The sequence below is a fragment of the Pelophylax lessonae genome (genome assembly GCF_965119305.1).
Source record: "Pelophylax lessonae genome assembly, chromosome: 10".
NCBI classification, from domain to species: Eukaryota; Metazoa; Chordata; class Amphibia; order Anura; family Ranidae; genus Pelophylax; species Pelophylax lessonae.
Window position 1 is genome coordinate 91,787,549 of NC_138777.1, and position 25,325 is coordinate 91,812,873.

Genomic DNA, 25,325 nt, shown 5'->3' on the forward strand with positions numbered 1-25,325 from the left:
TCGTTTCCTGCACCCGCAACCACCCGCAGCCGAATCGCGTTGCTCGTGCGAGACGTGCAGAGCTGTGGTTCATTCTGAATGGTACCCTCACGCATCTCAGTCTGCAGCATGATCGCGGGTGTGGGAACTGCAAGGAAACTGCATAGTCTATTTGACATCTCTGTAGCTACATTTTAAAAAGGTACATGCATCTTTTTTCTGCAGTTCATGTGGCCAAGCAGCCAATTCAAGTTATTGGACTGCGGTGCCCAAGCAAACGCGGGCTACATGGCCCGCACTAGTGTGAACCCAACCCGAGGTTCTAAAAGTGGCTGTATTAGTCAGTCACAGCCTGCCATTTGTTGTGGGCAATATAAACATAAATAAAGGCTAACAGAGCTTTGATAAAAACTCAAGAGGGGTTCTAGCCATTCCCAACTCTGCCCAAGACTAAATAAAAATGATGGCCTTGACAAAAAATTTTAAAGATTAAGACCTCCAAAATGACTAAACTATTTTGGGAAAATGTTGATAAATTGAATGACTGCTCGCTTTATATATCTCTCGGAAAATCTACCAGGATCCATTGCTAAATATCCCAGGTCTGCCTTCCACTGCAGCCTTCTTGAAGCCAAGAAAGTAACTTGCTGCTCCTGCTGCACTTTTCTGTAATGTAGAAAAAATATGAATTTAGAAGTAACAGCAGGTAAACAGAGCTGCTAATATACAGTAGGTGAATTGGTCTTGCCAGCAAGATCTCTGGGAGACATACGAAGCCTGGAGGGTAGCTGGACATGCAGGAAATATTCTTCCTTACCTTGAAGCAGCAAGCAGAGAGACATTTCAGCTATTATTACAGTAGAGATGATCCCTTATTACAGGTGCTACAAATTAATCCTTCTGGAAAACAGTAACGTGTAAAAAGTATGTAAACTGAATGCTTGCACTTTTGGGAAGTGTTCCAGTGTTCTCGTGATGCATACAAAAATTATACATTATAGATTTTTTATGCTCTATAACAGATGTCTCCAAACTTTCTAAAGAAAGGGCCAATTTACTGTCCTTCAGACTTAAAGCGGAGTTCCGGCCACAAAATCGACATAGTCGATTTTGGGCCATCCGCTTGCTTCTAGTCACCTGAAAAACAAATGGATAATTACGATTTTTTTTTTTTTTTTACTTACCTTGTTATTGCAGAAAAATATACTCACCTTTTTTCCACTTCCTCACCTCTGCGGCCGCGGCCCGCGTCGTCACTTCCTCTTTGTATTGATTCCTGGAAGCTGAACGTTATCGCTCCCAGGAATCAATGGGCCTGCACCGACCCCGCTCGTCACTTCCGGTGCGGCGCCTCATTCCTGAAACTTCGAAAGCCAAGAAACTTTAAGAAATTAGAGAAGATCTGTAAAAAAGAGTGGACCAAAATCCTTCCTGAGATGTGTGCTTGCCAACAAGGGTTTCTCCACCAAGTACTAAGTCATGTTTTGATTGGGGATCAAATACTTATTTTACTCACTGAACTGCAACTCAATTTATAACATTTGTATCATGTGTTTTTTCTGGATTTTGGTTGATATTCTGTCTCTATTATTCAAAATACACCAATGATAAAAAATGTAGACCCTTCATTTCTTTGTAAGTGGGCAAAATCTGCAGGGGATCAAATTATTTTCACCACTGTATTTGCCAGTATCCTGGAATAGCTGTGTAACTGATAAAGTGGAAAATTCATTACTGAAAAGTTGAATAATGGCCGGAATACACAATTAAAATATCGCCCGGTCATTGATGGCTGGGCATTAATGAGTAGAATATCGGCCGATCGTTCGCTGAACGGAAATTTTTTCGGCTGATTTTCTTATTGTGTATTCCGGCCATTAGGTTCGCTCTAAAAACATATTACAGAAAATGATTGCAAGTAACTCCAATCTTGATGTTTCTGCAAAATATATGTGTCTAGCCACAATCACAGTGTTAAATTAACTAAACTGCTAGCCATTTTTAAATACTTTCTTAGCAGTACCTAACTAAACTGATATGTATTATTAAAATAAGTGCATATTGGAGCAAAGCTGGGCTCATTCACGCCAGATTGGTGTGCAGGAAGGCCACTTTCAATGCTCGTTTCCTGTACCACATTCAAAACGTACTGCCTTTGCGATCTTTTGCAGGTGAATACAATTTTTCTTTTCTTCTTTTATCTGATTGGGTAGTAAGTGAATGTAGAAAGTGAAGCTTTACCACCTTAAATTTACTAAGAAAAATGAGTGCAACTGCACTGTTTTTAATTGCATGTGTTTTGATGCAGTGAGGCGCGACCCGACTTGCGGGGGCGACCTGTGAAGTCGCGGTGCGCAGCTCGCACCGCGACCTCGGAGCGGCCGGCACGGACTTCATATCATTGAAGTCAATGCAGGTCGCTCCCGGTCGCCCCAAAGAAGCTCAGGACCCTTTTTCTAAGTCGGAGCGACTTGTGTCGCTCCTATTAGAACGGGTCCTGTGCTACTCTATGGCAGGCGACCCACGGCGACTTGTCAGGTGACCAGGTCGCCTGACAAGTCGCCCCAGTGTGAATGGGGTCTAAGGGTCAGGTGCGATTGTTTTATGTATTTTGTTTTTCATGTTTATGAGGGTGGGATTGTAAATGAATGGCAACACACTACAGTGTATATACAGGACATACTGTACCATCTGTTAATGCTCACTACAACATGAATAGACAAGTGTGAATACAGTTTTGAAGATATGGCTCTATAGCTCATACAACATCCCTCTTTAAGCAGCCATTACATTTTTCTGTAAAATGTATTTCTCTTTCGTTTATTGACGGACATAGCTCCTGACTTTCTTAACCACTGGCTTATACTGCCCCCTACAGAAGTAGGACAATAGGCAGAAAAAAAGTCTGGCTATGCCTATGGGCAGTCCCAGGGGGTATACTCCCTCTCTCTGCTATAGGTACTTTTTTTTAGCTTTTTTTTTCTGCCTAGTCAGGAGTAAGGACCTAGTTCCTTGCTGGGATCTCTGGTCCTGGCAGATTTTTACTTTTTAGATAGATTTTTTTCTCCTGTGAGATCTACAATCAACTGCCGGACTGGGCGACGGGCTGGTCACCCCAGTCTGACTCAGCTCCGCGCTAGGTCGGCCGCGACATAGCCCCATCTGACGAGAACTGGCCTGCAAGTTAAACACCTTGTGAGGTCGCATACGACCGGGTCTCGGCCCCAATCGCAGAGATCCTCCTGGCCAAAAGCCCCCCATTTCGATGGTGAGGGGTTCTGTCTGGAGCGGTGCTTGTCTGGTTCCTGGTATGATGAGTAGCTGTCCCCCCTCTCCCCCTGGAGGGCATTGGGGTGGACGTGGGCCCCTCCATGGGACAGTCGGACTCCTGGGTTTCCCTCCTTCCTGTTAGGCACCCCCTCATCGGTCTGGTGGTCCCTGTGGCACTTATCGCCCCCCTCCTTCACTGACACTGAGGCTGTGGGGTGGCCTGGTCCACCGCCTGAGGTGGGGGCAGGGTGCTGTGCTGGCCATGGGGGCTGGGGGGTGCAACGTCGGGGACCGGGCGATCGGCTGTGGGGGGGGACTGTACTAGGTGGGGGCTCCTGCAAGGGCCCCCCCTTCCTGTGTGTGCCATTTTCTGAGGCCTAAGGATCCAACCTGGATCCCTGGGAGCCTCATGGTGCCACGCAAGGCTGGCAATTTCTTGTAGCCTGTGTGCTCAATACACGGCGGCCATGTTTGTGTAGTCCAGCGGCCATTTTACGGTGGTTTGCCATTGAAAATAGCGACAGCCATGACAGTTGAGCCCTCTGGCCGGCGATTTCGGCCGTGGGAGCCCCTTCTCATGCCCTGGTTCTGACTCCTGGATCAATTCATTTCCTGATCACTGCACATGCAGTGCAGATTCTCCTGGTGGCTGCGGTGCCTGGTTTCTGTGAGGTGGTGAGTTTGGTGGGGTCCTCTCCCTCTCTGCTAATGATCGATTAGGTGCTCTGTTACTGGCAACCGAGTGAAGCTGCCGGAGCGGTGGGGGGTTCCCTTAGCAGTGTTTTACACTTTTTTTGTGGGGTCCCCCTGGTGACTTATGGAGTCTTTAGAGCACATCTCCCCACCTGATCTCCTCCCTGAGCCTGTGGGGTCCTCCGGGTCCCATCCTTCCATCAATGCACTGACGGCACTTCTGGAGTCCTTTGTGTCCTGGGTGGAGGTGGATTTTGGGCGACAGGCTGGCAACAAGCACCCCCTGCCTTCCCCTGCCTCATCAGATCCTGAATCTGATTTGGCCGCCGCAGACGTGGGTCACCCTGCTGGGTCTGCAACCACACGCCCTGAATCCTCAGATAGTGAGAAGGATTCCTCCTCTTCTGCAACCGCGTACAAAAAGGCGCTGGTTGACGCACATATTATAGCTGTGCGTGAGACCTTACAGATGGAGGATGCAGCTGCGACAGAGGCGCAGGTTCCCTTTGACACTCACAAGCCATCCAGAGTGGAAAAGGTATTCTCATTCCCCGCCTATTCTGACAGAATTGTCACTAAATAGTGGCGACGACTAAAGCGTCCCCTTGGGGTCCCTAAGTAATTTGCTAGGCGATATCCCTAGGGAGTCCCTTCTTAAGAAGTGGATTGTTCCACCGGTTTCCAGATTAAACAAGGCAACCATGACTCCGATTGAAGAGTCATGGTCTTTAGGGACCCGGGTGACAGGAAGGCGGAGGGTGTGGCCCGCATTATGTACACCCTGGCTGGTTCGGCACTGAGGCCGATAGCCCTGGTGTTGCAGACTCTGAATGAATGGGCTAGGCTTTTGTACCATGACCTTGAGGGGGAGTAGCTCCCCCCTGCCTTTGCTGAGCTGGCGGACCAGCTGGTCCAGGGGCTTCAGTTTATCTGTGAAGCCTCTTTGGATGTGGCTCCCCTAGTGGCTTGGTTCTCTGTTTTGACAGTGCTCCTTCGGCGTGTCTTTTGGCTCAAATGCTGGTCTGCGGACCAGACTTCTAAAAAGGCCTTGACTGAAATTTCCTTTTAAGCAGATCGCCTGTTTGGTGCTACCCTGGATGACATCATTAAAGGTCTCATAGGTATTTTTACTCAATAAACTTCAGTTTGGAAATACAAAAAAGGGGGTAAGAGTACCTTTCTTCCGCAGGCTACTAAGGGCAAGGGCCCTCGTTGTAGACATGGACCCTCCTTCTCGGCTCATAAGATGTTGAATCGTCCCTCATGGTTGACTGACAAGGGATCGGAGCCCTTTGGGGCATCCTCTGGAGGAGGACATCAAGAACGCTTACCTTCACATTCCAATATGTGTCGGTCTCCAGCGCCGTGGGAGAGGAGCATTATCAGTTTGTGGCATTACCCTTTGGTCTCGCCTCTGCTCCTCAGGTCTTCACAAAAGTGTTAGCCCCAGTGCTAGCTTCATTACGCCAACGGGGGATCGTGGTACTGGGCTACTTGGATGATGACCTTCTGCGAGCGGAGTCTGCTGCTCTGGTGAAAAACTTAAAATCACCATACGAACTCTGAGGGGGTTCGGCAAGGGTTCGGCTGGATTCTGAATTTTCAGAAGTCTGCTCTGGTTCCATTCACAAAGCTGGACTATCTGGGTCTGACTCTGGACCTTAGCCAGAGTGCTTCTTCCTCTGGTCAAATTCCAGAAACTGCAGGCTGCAATTCATCTCCTGCTGTCCAGCAGATGGTCATCCCTCCGGACTTGCATGCGGGTGCTGGGCCTGATGGTGTCTACCTTTGAGGCAGTTCCATTTGCACAGTTCCATATGAAGTCCCTGCAAGGGAGATTCTGGCTAAATGGGACAAGAATCCACAGTCTCTGGACAATCAGATCCGGCAGAGCCGGGGAATGAAAGAGTTCCTGATATGGTGGCTTCGTTCTCCAGTACTTTGGCTGGGAAAATCCTTCCGACCCCTGGACAGTGCTCACCACAGATGCCAGCCTGTCCGGCTGGGGAGGCGTCCTCTGCAAAAATTCTGCTCAGGGGATCTGGACACTGGAAGAGTCCAGACTACCCATCAATGTCTTGGAACTCTGAGCGATAAGACTGTGCCTGGAACATTGGACAGATCGTCTTTAGGGATGTCCAGTGTGCATTCAATCAGACAATGCCAAGGCCGTGGCTTGTATCAATCACCAGGGTGGGCACAAGAAGTGTCCTGGTGGCTCTAGAGGTAGTCCGCATTCTAAGGTGGGCAGAATGGTTCGTTTCAGCCCTCTCCGCCATACACATTCCCGGGGTGGAAAACTGGCAGGCGGATTATCTCAGTCCGTAGGCGTTGGACAAAGGGGAGTGGTCCTTTCATCCGGAGGTGTTTCATCAGTTGTGCCTCTAGTGGGGCATTACCGAGGTGGATCTGTTGGCGCCCCGGCTCAAAATAATCATAATATTATAATAATAGTCATTTTAATGGCCCCCGGACTGGCCTTGCCGGGCTTGGTACGCCGATCTGGTGCAGCTGGTCGCCGACATTCCTTGGAAACTTCCTCTCAGGGAGGATTTGCTGTCCCGAGGACCAATCTTCCATCGTGCTTTACAATCGCTGGCTTTGACGGCTTGGCTGTTGAATGCCAGGTGCTGATGGATAGAGGTTTGTCTGAGTCGGTGATTCCAACGCTGTTAAATGCTAGGAAATCTACTTCTAGAAAGATCTACCATCGTACGTGGAAGACGTACATTGTGTGGTGTGAGTCTCTTGGTTCTTTTTCAATGGTACGGATCTTGACCTTCCTTCAACGGGGGGTTGAGCAGAAACTGGCCTTGAGTACTATCAAGGGCCAGGTGTCAGCCTTAGCGGTCCTCTTTCAAGGGCCCTTGGCCACACACTCCCTGGTGCGTACCTTTCTTCAGGGAGTTCGGCACTTGGCTCCTCAAGTGCGGTCTACGTTACCGCCTTGGGACCTCAATTTGGTGCTCTCAGTCCTCAAGAAGCCTCCTTTTGAGAATCTTCAGGAGATTCCCCTGCTTCTGCTGTTTTAGAAGGTAGCCTTTTTGGTGGCTATCACCTCTGAGTGCAGGGTGTTGGAATTGGCAGTGTTGTCCTGTCATTCACCTTACTTGGAGGTTCACAGAGATAAGGATGTTCTTTGCCCCTGTCCGTCGTTCCTTCCGAAGGTTGTCTCTGATTTTCATTTGAATAAAGACATTGTATTGCCTTCCCTTTGTCCCAGGCTAACACATTCGAAGGAAACTGCTGTGCATGCCTTGGATGTGGTCGGGCAATTAGGGTATACCTGGCAGCTACGGAGTCCTTTAGGAAGTCAGACTCACTATTTGTGCTCATGGATGGGCTTCGGAAAGGGTTGTCCATTTCCTCTGCAACCATTTCCAGATGGATCAGACAGAGGGTGATTCAAGCTTATTCCATTAGGGGTCAGGTTTCTCCCTCCCCAGTCAAGGCGCACTCAACTCAGTGCCTCCTGGGCCTTCCGTCATCAGGTGTCAGTGACGCAGGTTTGCAAGGTGGCCATCTGGTCATCGATGCACACTTTCACAAAGTTCTATAAAGTGGATGTGTTTGCATGCTTCCTTTGGCCGCAAGGTTTTGCAGGCTGCTGTTTAGAGAACCTGGTTCTCTAGGAGGGTGTGTTTTTTTCAGGTGGGCTCCAGTTGTTTTGGTTGAGCTCCTGTTTTCCTGGTTGGCTATAGTTAGCCTTGGGAGTTTCTTTTGGCTGTTCCCACCCCCCATGTTTAACACTGCTTTGGAACGTCTCAATGGTTAAGAAGATCAGAAGCTGTGTCTGTCAGTGAAGGAAAGAGAAAATGGGATTTTTGACTTACCATTAAATCCATTTTTCTAATGTTCATTAACTGACACAGCACCCACCCCTCTGTGGAGTTGTAATTCTTCTGACACTGCAGCAGAGAGAGGGAGTATACCCCCTGGGACTGCCCATAGGCATAGCCAACTTTTGTTCTGCCTAGTGTCCTACTCTTGTAGGGGGCAGTATAGCCCAATGGTTAGGAAGATCAGGAGCTGTGTCTGTCAATGAACATCAGATAAACGGATTTTTCCGTAAGTCAAAAATCCCATTTTAGTAAACATGTTTTTTTAATTTTCAACATTTTTTTTTTTTGGTGATCTCTGCATCTTTTTGAACTTCATAAGGCTTCTTTGCCATTCCACTTGGACTGGCATTTGATTCTCGCACTGCTTAATAAACCAGAAGTCCCAGGATTGCTATGAAAGGCTCATAGCATTTAGGCATATGCATTTTGTCAAATTCCAATAAAGCATCTAAACAAATTAATTTATAATTTTCTTTCTCATTAATTTTTTGGACACAGAATTCAGAGATAATTAGGTTATACTGCTGCTTACAAGTGGAGTTTGCGCACTGGCAGAAAAAGAAACAGTGATCAGCCTGGTATAACACCTCCCATTCCCAGCATGTTTTGCTAGTATCCTAGGAGGATGGATGTCTTTTTTTTCTACTAAATATTCAAAAGTCTACTTTGGAGCCAAGTCATTATTTGGAGATTCTAAGTTTACTTTCCCACAAGAGGAACTTCAAACTCTCCATACCCAAACTCACACTCTTCAATCCAGCAGTCAACCAAATCTTTTGTATTTCTGCATGAGAGTCCTGGGGCCAATGGTAGCCTCTTTATAGGCAGTTCCTCTTGCCCAGTTCCAATTCACACCCATATAACTCAACATCTTGTCATTTTGAGACAAATTGGTTCAGTCTCTGGCCAAATTAATTTACCTAACAAGAACCAAGTTGTTTCTTGCCTGGTGGCACAGGAATCCAGATCTGAAGTTGGGGAAATCCTTCCTTTTGGTGTCTTGGAAGGTCATCAGAACAGATGCTAGTCTGTCAGGCTAGAGAGGAGTCCCTGACACCTTGTCAGTGTAGGGGTCTTGGATGCCAGAGGAATCCCATCACACAATCAACATTCTGGGGCCTCTGGTAATTTGGTTGTCCCTACAATGCTGGACATTCCCTCTAGAGGGTATTTCAATAAGAATATTGTAAAACAATGCCACGACAGTGGCTTACATCAGCCACCAGGAAGCAACCAGAAATCTAACTGAGGCAAGAAGGTAAAGGATTCTGTTCTGAGAATTACTCACTTTTCAGTCTTGTCCGACATTTTCATTCCAGACGTAGACAATTGGCAGACAGCCAGCAGCACCTGGGCCCAGGGAATGGTCCCTACACTCAGTGATTTTCTAGACCCCATGTCACAGATGGGGGACACCAGATGTGGACCTCCAGAATATGATTGTTCCTAGGTGCAGAGATCCTATAGTGGTAGTTGTGGATGCTCTGGTGGCTCACTGAGATTAGTACCACCTGATTTACACCTTTCCTACCCTGAAATTCTTTCTTTGTCTGCTATGCAGGATCAAGATGGAAAACATCTTGGTGATACTCATAGATTGAGACTAGCCCAGACAGTTGTGGTACTCTGACCTGAAGACTCTCTGTGGATTCTTTTAGATCAAACAGATCTCCTTTCCAAATGACCGCTTTACCATCTGGCTTCATGGTTGTGGTTTTTAATGGTATAGCTGGTAAGCCTTGGTTTTTGAGACACAGGAGCCTCTCCAACCCAGTGATCCCTACTATATTGAAATCCAAGAAGTCCAATTCTCACAAGGTCTAACACCACACATGGAAGGTATTTTTCTCTTTGTGTGACAAAAGAGGCTATTATCCAAAAAAATATTATATAGAATGAATCCTGGCTTTTGTGTGCAAAAAGGCCTGGGTCAGCAGTTGTCCCTAAGTATTATCTTATTCTTGTCTTGTTCATGAGACTGCTCATCTCCCATTCTTTGAACAAGACCTGTGTACATAGTGTTTCTTGTAGCTCTACCTGTGTGCCCACCAGTGTTTCTTTGGGATTCAAACTTGGTTCTTTGGGAACTTATCAGGAATATTCCCCAATATAGCCTCTCTCACAAGGTTGCATTCCTTGTTGCCATGCCTGCAAGGCACGTGTCTGAACTGGTGGATTTATCCTGTAAAGAACCGTTTCTGGTCTTACACAAGGGCAATGTAATATTAAGGACTAGTCATAACTTCCCATGGTGGTTTTTGCCTTTCACCTCGACCAGTTAATTGTGCTTTTGTCCCTTTGTCTGACACTGAAACATTATAAAGACATTTCACTTTATTGTCTTAATGTAGTTCGAGTAATGCATGTCTACCTCACAGCCACTGCTTCAATTAAAAAGAGTGAATATTTTTTTGTCATTCCTAATGGTCCCCGGAAAGAGAAACCGCTTCTCGTTCTGGCATTTCTCTGTGGCTCAGACCGATCATGCTTCAAGCTTATGGTCTTAAGAATCAGGTTTCACTATTTCCTATCAAGGTACACACAACTAGATCTATGAGTGCTTCTTTTTATTTATTATTTTTTTCTGGAATTAGGCAACTATTGTCCAGATTTTGCAAGGCTGCCCACTAGTTTTTTGCTGCTCACACTTTCTATAAGTTTTACCAGGTGGATGTTCAGGCCTCATGTGAGGCCTTCCTCTAGTGTAGGGTCCTTCAGGCAGCTCTTTGTGCTGCGGGTAGTCTCTAGTTTTTGCTGTTGCTTATAGTTGGGCCTGGTGGCAGTTTGTTTGCTGTGTTGCCCACCCCTCAGTTGGACTGCTTTTGAACTTCCCTTAGTTTTGTAGTCCTGTGTCCTTTAATGAGTAACAAATAAAATTGGATTTGGATACTTACAGCAAAATCCTTATCTTTTAGTTCTCACAAAAGGAGCAAGAAAGAAACAATAGTTCCTTATCCCACCCACTCAGCGCTTAAGTGATGCAATCCTCAAAGGATCCAACATATACAACTAGCCAAACAGCCAGATGTAAGTTCTCATGTGCCAGTATACCCAATAAAGCAGCCGCTATACTCAGATCATGACATGTAAAAAGGTGCGTATAGGAGCCACAGCCCACATAAACACTAGCTGCACTAGCAAACAACCTCTAACCGGGTTGAGGGTGTATGGCAAAATGGTGATTATAATAAAGCCAAAGTTCATAAGTCCTTGGTGTTCTCAGGGTGAAGTCACACGAAAGATAGGGTGCATAGGAAACATGTTATATAGTGTTGAACAGAACTTCTTTGCTGGTCACTCGACTGCGACTACCGTATCCTTCACCTCACCACTATGCTCCCCCCCTTGAGAGTGAACACGTACCCTTAACGCTAGGGTCTAGCGCTTTGTTTAACAGATGATCCTCCACTCCTAGATGGCGATCCCCTCAGGACTCCACTCCAACCAGTAGAGATATGAACAGCACCTCCTCCTCTCCTCTCACATAAAGGGGGACAAATAGGGACCCATAGTGTAATATGTACAAACAAGGCTTTATTAAAAGGTTAAAATCACACTCACATGAAATCGGATATGGTCAAGCGAAACAAATGTCCAAGGCACAAAACCCGGTCCTCCCGCTGCAAACGTTGTCCCCACTGAGCCACACGGTACAGGTGATCCAGCCACCTGATCGCGACGTTGCCCGGACTCAATGGGCGTTATAACTGGGGATCCCCTGGGATGTCCTTGGTATACAACTGAATGGCCGCGTGCTCACGCCCTGACGCGTTTCGTCGGCACTGGACTTCTACTGAGGGCGTGAGCACGTGGCCTCTTCTCCTCATATTTGTACCCTTTTGGGGAGGGGGGGGTGTGTGCTAGATGCTGGGCGGAGACCTCCACGTGGGCGGCCGGAAGCTAATCCGCCGCCACTAAGTATGCCACTTGCGTTGGCGGCCGGAAGCTACTCCGCCGCTGGTCTCCAAGTCCGCTCATCCGGACATCGGAGACACCGGAAATGACGCAACAAACCCCGCCCTTCCCTGCGTCTACCAATCCGGACGTCAGGGAAAGCGGAAGTGGCGTCACGCATCTCGGCAGGCCCTCAAGGCAGGAAACAGGAAGTGAAGCTTACAGCCACCCTGTTGCCGAGACCGGAAACCGGAAGTGGAGCTCACGGCCGCCACGTTCGACCTCGCACACCCACAAGCACACAGAGCAAACATCTAATTGAATTAGACTACATAAAGGTCCCGCCCCCGCCGCAACCCAATCCCTCGCTAAGGATGGATACATGGCCATACCTGCGGACAGTGGGGACATCGCCTGTGTACAATTAACCCATTCAATCCCCAACTTAACATATAATTGACACATGCTCGGATTACATGCATCTGTTATTCATAATAGATACAAGTATAAAACACAGAGGATGTGAATATATTTAACACATGCTTATGTTACACATATCAGATATCCCATATCAACTATACAATTGAACAAAGGGGGTGCATAGACTATTTCTACCAAAGCCTGATACTACCTATCAGACTTTACCTCATGGATATTACATATATCTCTATATAGGAGTAGTGTATAGATGGAATTAATCCTAAATATCCTTTGTTAGTTATCTCAATGGTTTCCTAAGGAATAATCACTACATGAGACGATATTAGATACTGTACCCCATATACTGGGGATATCGCCACAACTGACGCCCTAAATTAGTGGTCAGCCTAGGGAGCATCAATCAAAAAGCATGTGCTAATATCCAAAACAGGGCTAAAGTTACAAAATTAAAATGATTAATAAATGATTAATATATCAGACCAAATAGGCCCGCTGTCACCCGTCATTCTCAATATACTGGACTCCACACCAAGGTGGAGCACTGTGAATCCAAGAAATATTACGGCCATCCTCGTGGCCAAACTACCAAAAAAAAACTTCATAACTAGATAAAATAGATAACCACATAGAGCCACTAAACGGGGGCGTCTATCCTCCAATTGTATAAAAAAAGAAGCTCAAATGGGACCTACCCACAGGGTGCCCATGAGCTATTGGACATACAGTACTGGTAGGTCAGAAGAAAAGTAGAAAGGGGGGGGGGTGGTAGTTTAATAGAAAAAAATTAAATTAAAACCATATATTACTACCTGTAAGGACAAGATTCCAATTGCAAAACGTCTAGTATTGATACCTCTGGGCTAGTAATCACTAATGAAGCAGTTTATGTCCAGCTCCACGTTCATACCATTGGGGGCTAATGCGTTGGTTTGATAGATCCAGAAAGTTTCTCTTTTTGAGAGCTCCCTGACTCTATTGGAGCCCCTCCATACCTGTTCCACCTTCTCAATTCCCCAAAAAAGTAACCCCGAAGGGTCCTTATTGTGATGGTACTTAAAATGAAGGGGAACACTATGGTATTTGTAGCCCTTTCGAATGTTCCCTATGTGTTTTGAGATCCTTTTACCCAGGGTTCTCTTTGTCCGACCAATATAGATCAACCCGCAGGGACACTGCAGGCCATATACCACGTGTGTGGATCTGCAGGTGATCAGATCTTGAATCTCAAAGGAACGTCCATTAGCAGATGATGTAAAGGACGTATACCCCCTCAGATGAACATCAACCTGCCTACAGGCCTTACAATGTCTACAGGAATAAAACCCAACTCTGTTATCCCAAAAAAACTTTGGTTTTACAGGTGGGTCAAGAACTTTTTTAACCAGTCTGTCACCGAAACTTGGGGCCTTTCGGTAGATAAAGACTGGTTTCTCAGGGATAATTTTTCCTATAAACTTGTCCATTTGCAAGATGTTCCAATTTTTTCGGAAAATTTGCTCCACCTCTTTATGCTGGATGTTGAAATCAGTTATGAACCCCCACTGATGTCTCTCATTGGGCGTTTTGATTTTTATCATTCAAGCACTCGCTTTGTGGAATTTTACCGATCTCGTTCATTGTTTGTTCGAGATCTTTTATTTGATAACCCTTTTCACAAAAGCGTTTCTTTATCACCATTGCTTGTTGTTGGTAATCTAAGTCAGCAGTACAGTTCCTTCTCACACGAAGGAACTGTCCTTTGGGGATATTCCTTAACCATGTGCTATGATGTCCACTGTGCACAGGTAAATAACCATTCCGGTCCGTTGGCTTAAAATAAGCCAACGATACTAGACTGGAACCCTGAATCATAATTTCAACATCTAGATAATGGATCTTCATCCTACTCCAGTTGAACTCTAGCTTGATATTGTTCTCATTGGTATTGAGATCATTTGTAAACGATACCAAGGAGGCTTCGCTACCCGCCCATACAAAAAAAAGATCATCTATGTATCTTTTGTATAGGACAAGCTCGTCCCTGGCGGCGGCATAGATGTAGCGATCCTCCCATTCCCCCATGAAGAGATTCGCCAGGCTCGGGGCATACTTAGCCCCCATGGCAAGGCCCTTCCGCTGAGAGAAGAACGTGCCCCCATACCAGAAATAGTTATGGGACACGCAGTATTGCAGTATTGAGCCTAGGAATCTCCTCTGGGGGAATGGGATATCCGATCGTTTGCTCAGGGCCCAATTAAACGCTAGCAGGGCGTCCTCATGTTGAATGACCGTATAGAGAGAGGCCACGTCAGCCGTGACCACGTATACCTCTCCCTGCGGTAATTCAACCCCTCTGATCATGATAAGAAAATCTTTTGTATCTCTCAGATAAGATCTGAGAGATTGGACACTGTCCTGCAAAAAATGATCGAGGTACTGCCCAATTCTGGAGGTGACCGAATTGATGCTGTTCACTATCGGTCTAGGTGGAGGATTTGTATCACTTTTGTGGATCTTGGGCAGCGTATATATAGTAGGAATTCTACTATAACTAGGCACCAAAAACCTTCTTTCCTTTTTTGTGAGTATTCCATCCTGATAGCCAATGGTAACTAGACTTTCCAATTCTCTCCTGTAAGCCAAAGTTGGATTGCCTGGTAGGACCCCATAGGTGGATGTGTCCGATAGCATCTCAGACAATTGTTGATCATAAAAACTCTTGTCTAAGATAACCACCCCACCACCCTTATCAGCCGGCCTGATAATAATATCTTTGCGTTTCTCTAGCAATTCCAGGCCCTCTCTGATGTACCGAGGATTCACATCCTTCTTAGGTACTATACTTTCCAAATCTCGAAGGACCGATTGCTTGAACACTTCGATACACTGATTGTGGATTAAAGAGTGATTTGTTTTTAAGGCCGCTATCTTTACCTATTAGGCCGTTATCAACATACTGAGTTTTTTTCAAGACATTTCTACTGGGGTTTAGAAAATGCCGCTTCAAATTGATTTTTCTGATGTATTTGTGGATATCCACATAAACATTAAATTTGTTAATTGGCCTTTGGGCTGCGCATTTTAAGCCTGCGTTAAGTATGTTGGTCTCTTTTTCAGTAAGAGTGATGTTTGTCAGGTTATATATGCCCTTTACTCCTTTTCTCTCCTTTTTTTGGTGTTTAAATCCGCCTCTGCATCCTCTTGTTGTGCGTCTACCCTGGGCCAGGGGCGGTCCCTTTGGTTGTCCAGATGGGGAAGCTGAGGCCTCCAGGAGTCCGTTTGGGCCCCTGTGGGTCTCCCCCTCCTTCTCCCGCCTCTGCCCCTTCCCCCCCTCCAGGGAAAAGGGCGATTCTGGGCCTTGTTTGTACATATTACACTATGGGTCCCTATTTGTCCCCCTTTATGTGAGAGGAGAGGAGGAGGTGCTGTTCATATCTCTACTGGTTGTAGTGGAGTCCTGAGGGGATCGCCATCTGGGAGTGGAGGATCATCTGTTAAACAAAGCGCTAGACCCTAGCGTTAAGGGTACGTGTTCACTCTCAAGGGGGGGAGCACAGTGGTGAGGTGAAGGATACGGTAGTCGCAGAGTGACCAGCAAAGAGGTTCTGTTCAACACTATATAACATGTTTCCTATGCACCCTATCTTTCGTGTGACTTCACCCTGAGAACACCAAGGACTTATGAACTTTGGCTTTATTATAATCACCATTTTGCCATACACCCTCAACCCGGTTAGAGGTTATCTTTTAGTTAATTGGGGAACATAGGCACCACCCCTCTGTGTTTATGGTATTGCTCTCTGCCCAGTTTATTACAAAACTGAGGCATGCTGGGAGTGAGAAGGAATTATACTAAGCTGTTCACCTTTCATTTGTTTGCCAGTGCCCAAATCCTCCTGTAGGCAGCAGTATACCCTAATTGTCTCTGAATCTCTGATTGAGCTCCAAGAAAAAGGATTTTACTGTTACTGAAAAAAATCATAAATGTTTTGTTCCAGTTGTGGTTACATGACCTGGATACTGATGCCAAAATTACCTTATGAAGATCAGAATGGAGGAAACCCACCTGTAGATAATTTTAAACCTCCTGTATATATTAAAGTGAAGAGGAAAAGTTGAGGAGGAAGTGTTGAGGAAAACAAAATCCCAATAGCGGTATATTGTCAGATACTTACAAAATCAAGAAAAATTGTACAAAAAGAAACAAGTAATCGCTGGCTTTCTACTGAATATTTTAAATGACTGACTGTCTCTGGCTCCAATACCGTTTAAGTTACTTACATGGAAAAAAAGCATGCAGCCAGCGAAGTAAAAACATTCATAAATCCTGATCTGTGTGTTTATTCCAGGCTAGTCACTCATAAATATTGAAGCAGATGAATATGTGTGAACCAGCATTTTCAGATGGACAGGTCAACAACCATATCCTCCTTAGTGTTCTTAGTAGAGGTTTCCTATAAGGATACTAAGACCCCTGATCACTAAAATGCATGCTTTCATACTCATGCATTTGCATAGTCGCATATCTCCTCCTCAGACAATTGTAATATTTTTGTAATTTACCAAATGGTGTACATTATGCAATATTTAATATGCATCTTTTAAAATTGTGACTGAATGCTCCTTAAAACTCCTATGTGATATGTTTAACATTAAGGTTACATTCTTTATTCTCTGGGCTACATAGATAAATATTTATCACATTTCTTACAGGCAAGCTGAGTACACATAATTAATGGACTATGATTAAGCCCACGTTCACATAGGTTCGATTTGACATGCCATTTGGCATGTCAAATCAGAGCCAATTGCCGGCAATTGCACGGTCCGAATCGGTGCAAAGTCAACTTTGCGGCGCCGCACTGATTCCCAAAAGCAGTTTCGTTACTTTTGGAAACTGCGGGGGGCAATTTCCATAGACATCTGTGCAGGAACCCGCACAGATGTCTGTGAAATCGCCCCCGAAGTTGGACTAAAATGCTGGCTTGAAATCGTGAGAGTTGAGCTGAACTCACACGATTTCCAAACGGCCTCAGCGTGAACCTAGGCTTAATCAGTTTGTATTATCCTTCTAATCATGGGTAATTGCTGCTCAGGTGAGTAAGTGTTCAGTTCCTCAGCAGCAATCCATGCTGGTCCTACAGTACTAAGCAGGTGTTCCTTTTAGCCTATCAGTGCACATTAGCGTGTGGAGCTAGCTACACAGTGATAGTGTGCAAATCAATAGGGCCTTGTACACTGATAGGTGTAGTATTTGTAGGCATTTAGACCTTATTTCAGGGGCACATAGGTACACTTAAGCCCATGTACATATGCAATGATTTCAATTCATATCAAAATCCATGTTTTGAATTTTGTATATGGGTGCAGATTACAGTATGGTACCTCCAGAGGAGCATGAAGTGTATTTTTTTTAATGCAAAAAACAGTGATAGTTATAACAAATGTCAGCTTTCTTCATTTTAGCATAAATTGGAAAAGGAAATCTAACCTGCTTCCAGAGAGCGCAGATAATCTTCATCCTTTCCCATGCAAAAGATTTTCTTTGCCTCTTTCAAACTTTAATTTCAAGGTATAGTTGATAATATAGAATAGTTAATAATAATTACAATGTCACCATAATTAAAATAATTCTCTACTTAAAACTATGAATAAAGCCTCATGGGAGCAAGCTATAACTAAAACCTACCCAATTTACCCAGTGTACCCTTTCCCTATGGTTACATGATAGTCTATAGATAGGCAGGTCTATGGGAGAGCTGCTTGAAAATCTCATGTAAGGCCTCCTTAATGATATGACAAGATGCATGTTATTATGAAGCCATGGAAAGCAGCAATGAAACTGCTCAAGCAGTTCCATAAGCTGAACACTTATATTTGGGAAAAGTACCATCTTCTGGCAGCATATAGGAGCCATACTACTGCAGATTTCCAGACTTCATTCAATGAAACTGTGCAGGTTGGAGCATTCACAATTTGAAATAGCTGGTCAGTAGTCCAGACCATTGTATGGGGATATCTGAGAAGGTTTGCAAATATACTACATGGCCAAACGTTTATGGACACCTTAGCCTCATACATACTTTATTGCCAAAAGCATGTGGAAACCCCTACAATGTATTGAGTTCAGATGCTTCCAGTCAAGGGTACTGTTAATGCTACAGCATAAAATAGACTATTTAAACTATTTTTTTCTTTTTCTCATTGTGTTTTTTTTTTTCTTTTTCTTTTCCTCGGGCAGATTCCTGCCCATGGGAAATACTGGTTACCTCAACATAGATGCTCTTGATGAACAGGTGGTAGGATGTATTCCGATTGATCTTATTTTTAGTTTTAGTTCCTAAAAAGAATTATGAAGGATTGTTATACTCCTGTTCTATTAATGTTATGATATATGGGATTATGGTGTCTCAGATTATGGGCTTTCTGAATGTAACCTTGCAAAATACTTTATGAAATAGAAAAAAAAATGTCTAAAACTGAAAATCGAATAAGCATTGAATATACATAAAATAACTTTATTATGAAGCCTTTATTCACAAAAGAAAAAAAGTAAACTATTGTGAGTGTCTGCACTTGTGGTCATTTGGGTTCATGTTCCAGCATTATTTGCACATATTTAGGTCCATAAAACATTATTTGACAAGTTTGGTGTGGAGCAACTTGAGTGGCCTGCACAGAGCCCTGATACCAACGTTACTGAAGTCCTTCAGAACAAACAGTAAAGCTGATTGGATGCCAGGTCTTTTGTTCATCATCAGTAACCTCATTCAGCAACTACTTTGGCTGAATGGGTACACATTCATATAGTCACACTTTAAAATTGTGTGGAAAGTCTTCCAAGAAGAGTAAAGGCTGTTGTACAACAAAGGTGGTGGGAGCAGGTATAAATCCAATGGGACTGAGACAAATACAGATGAGCCGCTCAGATGAGGATCTATAATCAGGTGAAGATCAGATCCGTAGTCTCCAGCAGTATCTTCAAACACAAATTGATGTCCGCACACTGATGTAAGTGAACATGTGAAGTTTATTCACCACTGTAGATCCAAAACTGGACATCAAAACATCACGGACAAGGACAAAAGGTTAACCCTTTGTCCTTGTCTGTGATGTTTTGATGTCCAATTTTGGATCTACAGTGGTGAATAAACTTCACATGTTCACTTACATCGGTGTGCGGTCCTAACTTTGTGTTTGTAGATAACTCTAATGGGAGTTGGAGATGGGATTGAGATGTTTAACATGCTCATATAGGTTTGATGGGCAGGTGTCCACAAACTTCTGGCTATACAGTGTAAGTTATAAAGCAACAGGTTCCCTGAAGACCCACTCGCGTTTAAATTAAGTAACAGAGAACCAATAGTAGCAATCAGGTTTCTGTGGTATGCAGTTTAATATGGTATGTTTATTCTACATGATGTGCCTCTTAAAGGCTAGTAGTAGCATAAAATGGAAAACATCTTTAAACTTGCAATATTTAGGATGATATACATCAAAAATTAACATGGGGCTTACATTACAGTGAGAGTTGATTAAAGTGCAAAATATACATGCAGCAAAGTCTTGTAGTGAATAACATTACAAAGAAAAAATTAAATTCAAAGTCAATATAGAGAGTCCTGTGTATAAGAACTCCACCGTAGTATAAACATCAAGGGATAGTTCATATATGTTTCTTTTCAATTTTCTTCCATTGTTTTCGGTGCCCACCACCTTCATATACAGAGCCTGCTCACCTCCAGTATCTGACCCCATTACAGAGTCATCATAGCCTTAGTGAATAGGGATGATCGAACGGTTCGGGTCGACCATCGGTTCGACCCGAACATTGACTGTTCGAGGTTCGGCCGAATTTAAAATTTTTGCTGAAAAAGTTTGGAATTCGGCAACCAGAACCGACCAAAATGCAATGGGCCAGGAAATGGGCTTTAAAAGCCTGTGATTGGACCAGAACCATTATCAAAAGCCAATTGAGGGGGCAGGAGAATGCTAGGAATGTGATTGGAGTGACTAGGGGGTCCATAGTCCAATCATTAGTGAATACGCCCCCCAGTATATAAGATAGCCCCCGCCAAATTCCTAGCATTGTAATACAGGGACATGGAAGAGAGTGGAAGCAGTTCTGTTAATTTTACTTTAAAAGTGTCATTTAGCATTTATTAGTGTGAGGAAAGGGATATCTAGTGTAGTTAGGGTGCTATTTTACACTTTAGTTAGATGCAAAAATTTTGTTTCTGTAGGGAAAGTGTGAAGTGTCAGGGTGACCGTAATGTAGTGTAGGGTGAACTGACTGCTATGGCAGGGTGACCAAACCCTTCCATTTCAGGGTGACCGTAATGTAGTGTAGGGTGAACTGACACTGACTGCTATGGCAGGGTGACCAAACCCTTCCATATCAGGGTGACCGCTATAGAGAAAAGCTAGTTTCTCTGAAGACACTTTCGCTGCAGTAATATGGCTTCGCCCCTGTCAGCTTGCTTTTTGGCTGTAGACGTCTATAGGGATTTTTTGAACACATGTTTGGAGTCAGGCATGACATCTGAACATGTGTATAGGGGGTATATATACACACCCATGTATGTATATATACACCTGCACATATATATGTGTGAAAGGAGCAGAAAACACTACTTGCGCTAATGAAATAATTAACACCAATATAGTTATGCTCCTATCACACCTAAATATGTATATGTGTAAAATACATATAAGTATGTGTGTATATATATACCACTATACACAAGTTCAGATGTTTTGCCTGCCTCCAAAGAACCCAAGAAAATGCCCAAAAAAACACTAGCGTCAAAAAGAAAACGCCCAGGTGTGTTGTTGCAGGCATTTTTGGGGGTTTTTTGGAGGCAGGCAAAACATCTGAACTTGTGTATAGTGGTATATATATAAACACATACTTATATGTATATACACACCTAGACTTATATAGGTGTGATAGTAGCAGAAATATATGCTTGCGCTAATGAAATCATTTACACTAATATGGCTCCGCTCCTATAACACCTATATATGTGTAAGTGTAAAATACATATAAGTATGTGTGCATATATACCACTATACACAAGTTCAGATGTTTTCCCTGCCTCCAAAAACCCCCAAAAAATGCCTGCAACAACACACCTGGGCGTTTTTTTTTTTGGCGCTAGCGTTTTTTTGGGCATTTTTTTGGGTTCTTTGGAGGCAGGCAAAACATCTGAACTTGTGTATAGTGGTATATATACACACATACTTATAAGTATTTTACACTTATATATATATATAGGTGTGATAGGAGCGGAGCCATATTAGTGTAAATGATTTCATTAGCGCAAGCATATATTTCTGCTACTATCACACCTATATATGTCTAGGTGTATATATGCATATAAGTATGTGTGTATATATACCCGTATACACAAGTTCAGATGTTTTGCCTGCCTCAAAATACCATAAAAAATGCCCAAAAAAACGCTTGCTACTAAACCGGCAAGGTGTGAAAAGAGAGAAGCCACTAACCTGTTCTATAAGTGACCTAATACAATCTTTTTTTTATGGTTCTGGACATGCTACAGAGCTGAAACTTCACAGGTACACTTTTTAGACCCCCACCCCCCCAGATACTAAATCCAAGGAAAATGTTTTTTTTTTTTTTTTTTTTTCAATAATTGGCTATGAAAAATGACAATTTTTAAGAACTTTTTTTTGTGTGATTAATAGTCCCTGGGGTATGACCCAGAGCCCTAGGCACTTGTTAGGGGCATTTATTGGGTTTTAGGGCTTCAAAATGGTGTTTTTTGATTACCGAAGTTCGGGTCCCATTGATTTCAATGGGGTTCTGAAATCCGGGCCGAACTTTCGGGAAGTTCGGATGTTCTGGCCGAACCGAACTTTTGAAAAGTTCGATCATCCCTATTAGTGAATTCCACACTAGATGGTACTGGACCACTTCTTCTGCTACTGCCCCAGAATCACGCTACTTCACTTATTGGTTCCTGATCATCAAGACATGTCAAAGAATACAATTAGAGAAACCATAGTGTTCTCTGCTTCCAAATATTTATTAAAAAATGAACAAGGGATTAAAAACACTCACATGGGTATATAAAAAACAAGCATATAGCTCACCACGCTGACACAAATGGCAAGTAATGACGTCACGGACTCCCTCCACCAATACATATTATGCCCTCCTCATGGGCTTCTTCAGCTTTGGAAACAGAGAGAGCTATGGTTTTTCTATTTGTATTCTATGACATGTCTTGTTGATGATCAGGAACCAAGAAGTGAAGTAGCGTGATTTGAGAGTGGTAGTAGGAGTGTTCCAGTACCGTCTAGTGTGGAATTCACTAAGGCTATGATGACTCTATAGTGGGGTCAGATACTGGAGGTGAGCAGGCACTTTTTTTTTAAAATAAGGGGTGCACAAAACACATTGGAAGAAAATTTAACAGAAAAATATATGAACTGTCACTTTGGAGTTCTTATACAGGGGACTCTATATATATATTGACTTTTGTTTGAACTGATATTTTTTATTTTTAAGTAATGTTATTCACTAAATGACTGCGCTGCATGTATATTTTGCACTTTATATTCATTATGAAAGTTTTGGTGGACATACTCAAGTAGGTGTTAGCAGCAGTCCAAGCCTATGTTAGAAGGCAGATTATATACTGCATGATAGTTTACACATATATTTTTATTGTTGATTGCGCTGATTATATTTTACCACATAGTGATAGTCGGTTGACCGCTTTTTCCGAGTACACCAAATGTAATGTGTGAATACAATGAAGTAACAGAAGAATTAGGTGTGGCTCCTAAAAGGGCTGGTGGCCCATTTTAGCAAATACTACATTGCATGATCTATTTAGCTTTTATTAAAGTCAGTTTTATCATGACCACCTTATATATAGTATACAGATAATTTTTGGAAAAATATATCTTGTAGTTTAGAAAAATGTATAAACAGGATGGTACTGCAACTCATTGTGCAGAACTGGTGGTAAGAGAGGTGTAATTAAACATAATTAACAGTGTAGTGACCTGTTTACTCACCTTTCAGAGCCTCCCACATACTCTCTTCCCCCCTCTTGTTAGAACCCAACTTTATGTTGTCTATTTCACGCATTCAACCATGATTTTGGGGGGTTAAGGGGTTAAAAGTTTTCGAGATTTGTCTGCAAAAGAAGACAAAGGGGTAGGTTGTTTTCATCCATCTTTTCAAGCGGAGAAAGCGTGGACGAGGCGGTATAACAGCGGAAGGGTGTGGGTGAGGAGCGGCACGGATTCTTCAAACAAACTTCAGTACACAACTCAACTATTTAATTACAGAATCAATTGTCACATTCCACTTAATATTCAACATATTTAATGAACAAGTTGTTTGTTAAGGTCCGTTCATTCTTAATCAGATTCCTTTTGTTTGCATACATATCAATATGTAGCATGACTAAATATGATCTAAAAAGGAAAAATCTTTCTATTGCAAGTTAGAGTCAGAAGCCCATCTGACAATACAGACACAATTAAAGGGCATGTGTTACATAAGAGAGAACTTATTAGACAAAGCTACAAATATTTTAGACTTTTTAATTTAGACATGAGAGGCAAAGTCCCTAAATTAAGGATGGCCATTTTGCTTTTACTAAGCGCTGCTGCACAAAACCTGAACTAATATATTATGCAGAAAATCAAAAGTTTAATACTTAGTATATAGCAGTGTAAAAATGTTCTCCATGAAGTTTAAAAAGTTTGGATGGAAGCCAAACAAAAGCAAGCAAGCTAGAGGCACTTTTTTGTTTTGTTTGAGCTTTTCTACTGCGAGATTCGGCTATTTTCCTATGCAAAGACAGCTGACTCTCATGTGAGTCATGCGATTCTGATGCCTGGAGGTGAAAATATATTTTTATTCACTTATACACAGCAAATATTAAACCCTTGAGTTCAATAATTTATTTGTGCAGCTTTAAAGCCAAAGTATCATACATACACAAATAAAATTCCACTTTAAAAATTTTTAATTACAAATATAAACCAATTGCTATGAATAAAGCAATGAGCTATGAGGGTTATGCTTTTTAGTTCCCAAGGCTCCCGATCCTTGTAAAATAGCCATGGGGGACTTCAGTGAAATTATTAGCCCACACTTATATGCTTCATTCGCATGAATACTGATTCAGCCCTTATATTCTAGATGCTGCACTTCCGTTACAAAAAGAGGAGCTGTTTAGGTTTTTATTGTATTATATAATGTCGTGACACGATAAGCATAAAATGGCAACCCTTGTATAAGGAACGTGAATCCCTGGCATTTAAGAATGAACAGCCTTGAGTTCACAAGCAGAAAGGGGAAGGAAAAACAGCTGCAGGAGGAACGGTGAAGAAAGTTCGACAGAAATCGGATGCAACGTCATATTGAAACTAGGCAGCGTCACGAGAGAGCGAGGAAAAGCACCATGTGGTATCCTCCAGAATAACATCTTTATTGCATCTTATCGTCCGAGCCTTGTGAGTAATAGACAATTCTTGTTCAGTGGGAGGGAAGAAATGGAACAAGGAAAGGGAAGGAGAGAGTGAACCTGGTTCATAGACAGAGGGTAGCAAAACAATTTTTGGCAAGACGGATAATAGGTAGCGTTAGTTTGAACTTTTAAGTAAATCAGGTTGACTCTTGATAGAAAAGGTGTTACAGTAATAGAGCATGCAGGATGTACATCAAACTGTTAAAATTACCCTGTAGTCTTCTCACAAAGTCATTTTTCACAATATTTTTTCTTTTTTCAACAGTTTGCCGTCTACCATATTAAAGCAAAACTAAACTCTTTTTTTCAAAAATCTACAAGCAGGCAGGCTGTTTTATTGCAGAAGAGACATGCGATGTTTCTTCTGAAATAAAAGAAACCTACCTGCCTGCTCACAGTCTTCCCTAGATTGTATACTGAGCTATGCAAGGGCAGCTCAGCATACATTCCTGCACTGAGCTTGTGTGCCGAGATGACTAATCTTCTGCACATGCGAGGGAGTTATGTCGTCCCAAGCTAGCCAATCAAGATGGCTGAAAACTGGCACCCAGAAGAAGCCAGTAAGATGCCGGCACTGCCAAGGGACCTTGTAGGCATCAAACCATTGGAGCCAAGGCGAGTAGTTTGGAGTTTAGTTCCACTTTAACTGTGTACTTTAGCCTTTAAACTGGACAAAGTGTGCAAGACACCATGGGATCAGTTAACTGCT

The 25,325-nt window shown here is 43.3% G+C and overlaps 1 protein-coding gene across 2 annotated transcripts in view; it reads right to left on the bottom strand.

The window, feature by feature from the left end:
• Positions 1–539: 539 nt before the first annotated feature.
• The window catches only part of LOC309565890 (uncharacterized protein), a 32,255-nt gene continuing 7,469 nt past the window's right edge, over positions 540–25,325 (bottom strand). The window contains exons 2-4 of one of the 2 annotated variants that reach the window (XR_014225842.1): positions 23,151–23,272; positions 16,161–16,210; positions 540–640 (exon numbers count right to left, since the gene is read on the bottom strand). Coding sequence is in view for 1 of the 2 variants with exons in the window: in XM_082270906.1 (XP_082127032.1) it covers positions 23,224–23,272 (49 nt within the window). In the remaining variant the exon portion in view is untranslated. Of the gene's footprint in view, positions 641–16,160; positions 16,211–22,744; positions 23,273–25,325 lie in introns of those variants that run through there. The other variant, XM_082270906.1, reaches the window with a different exon arrangement.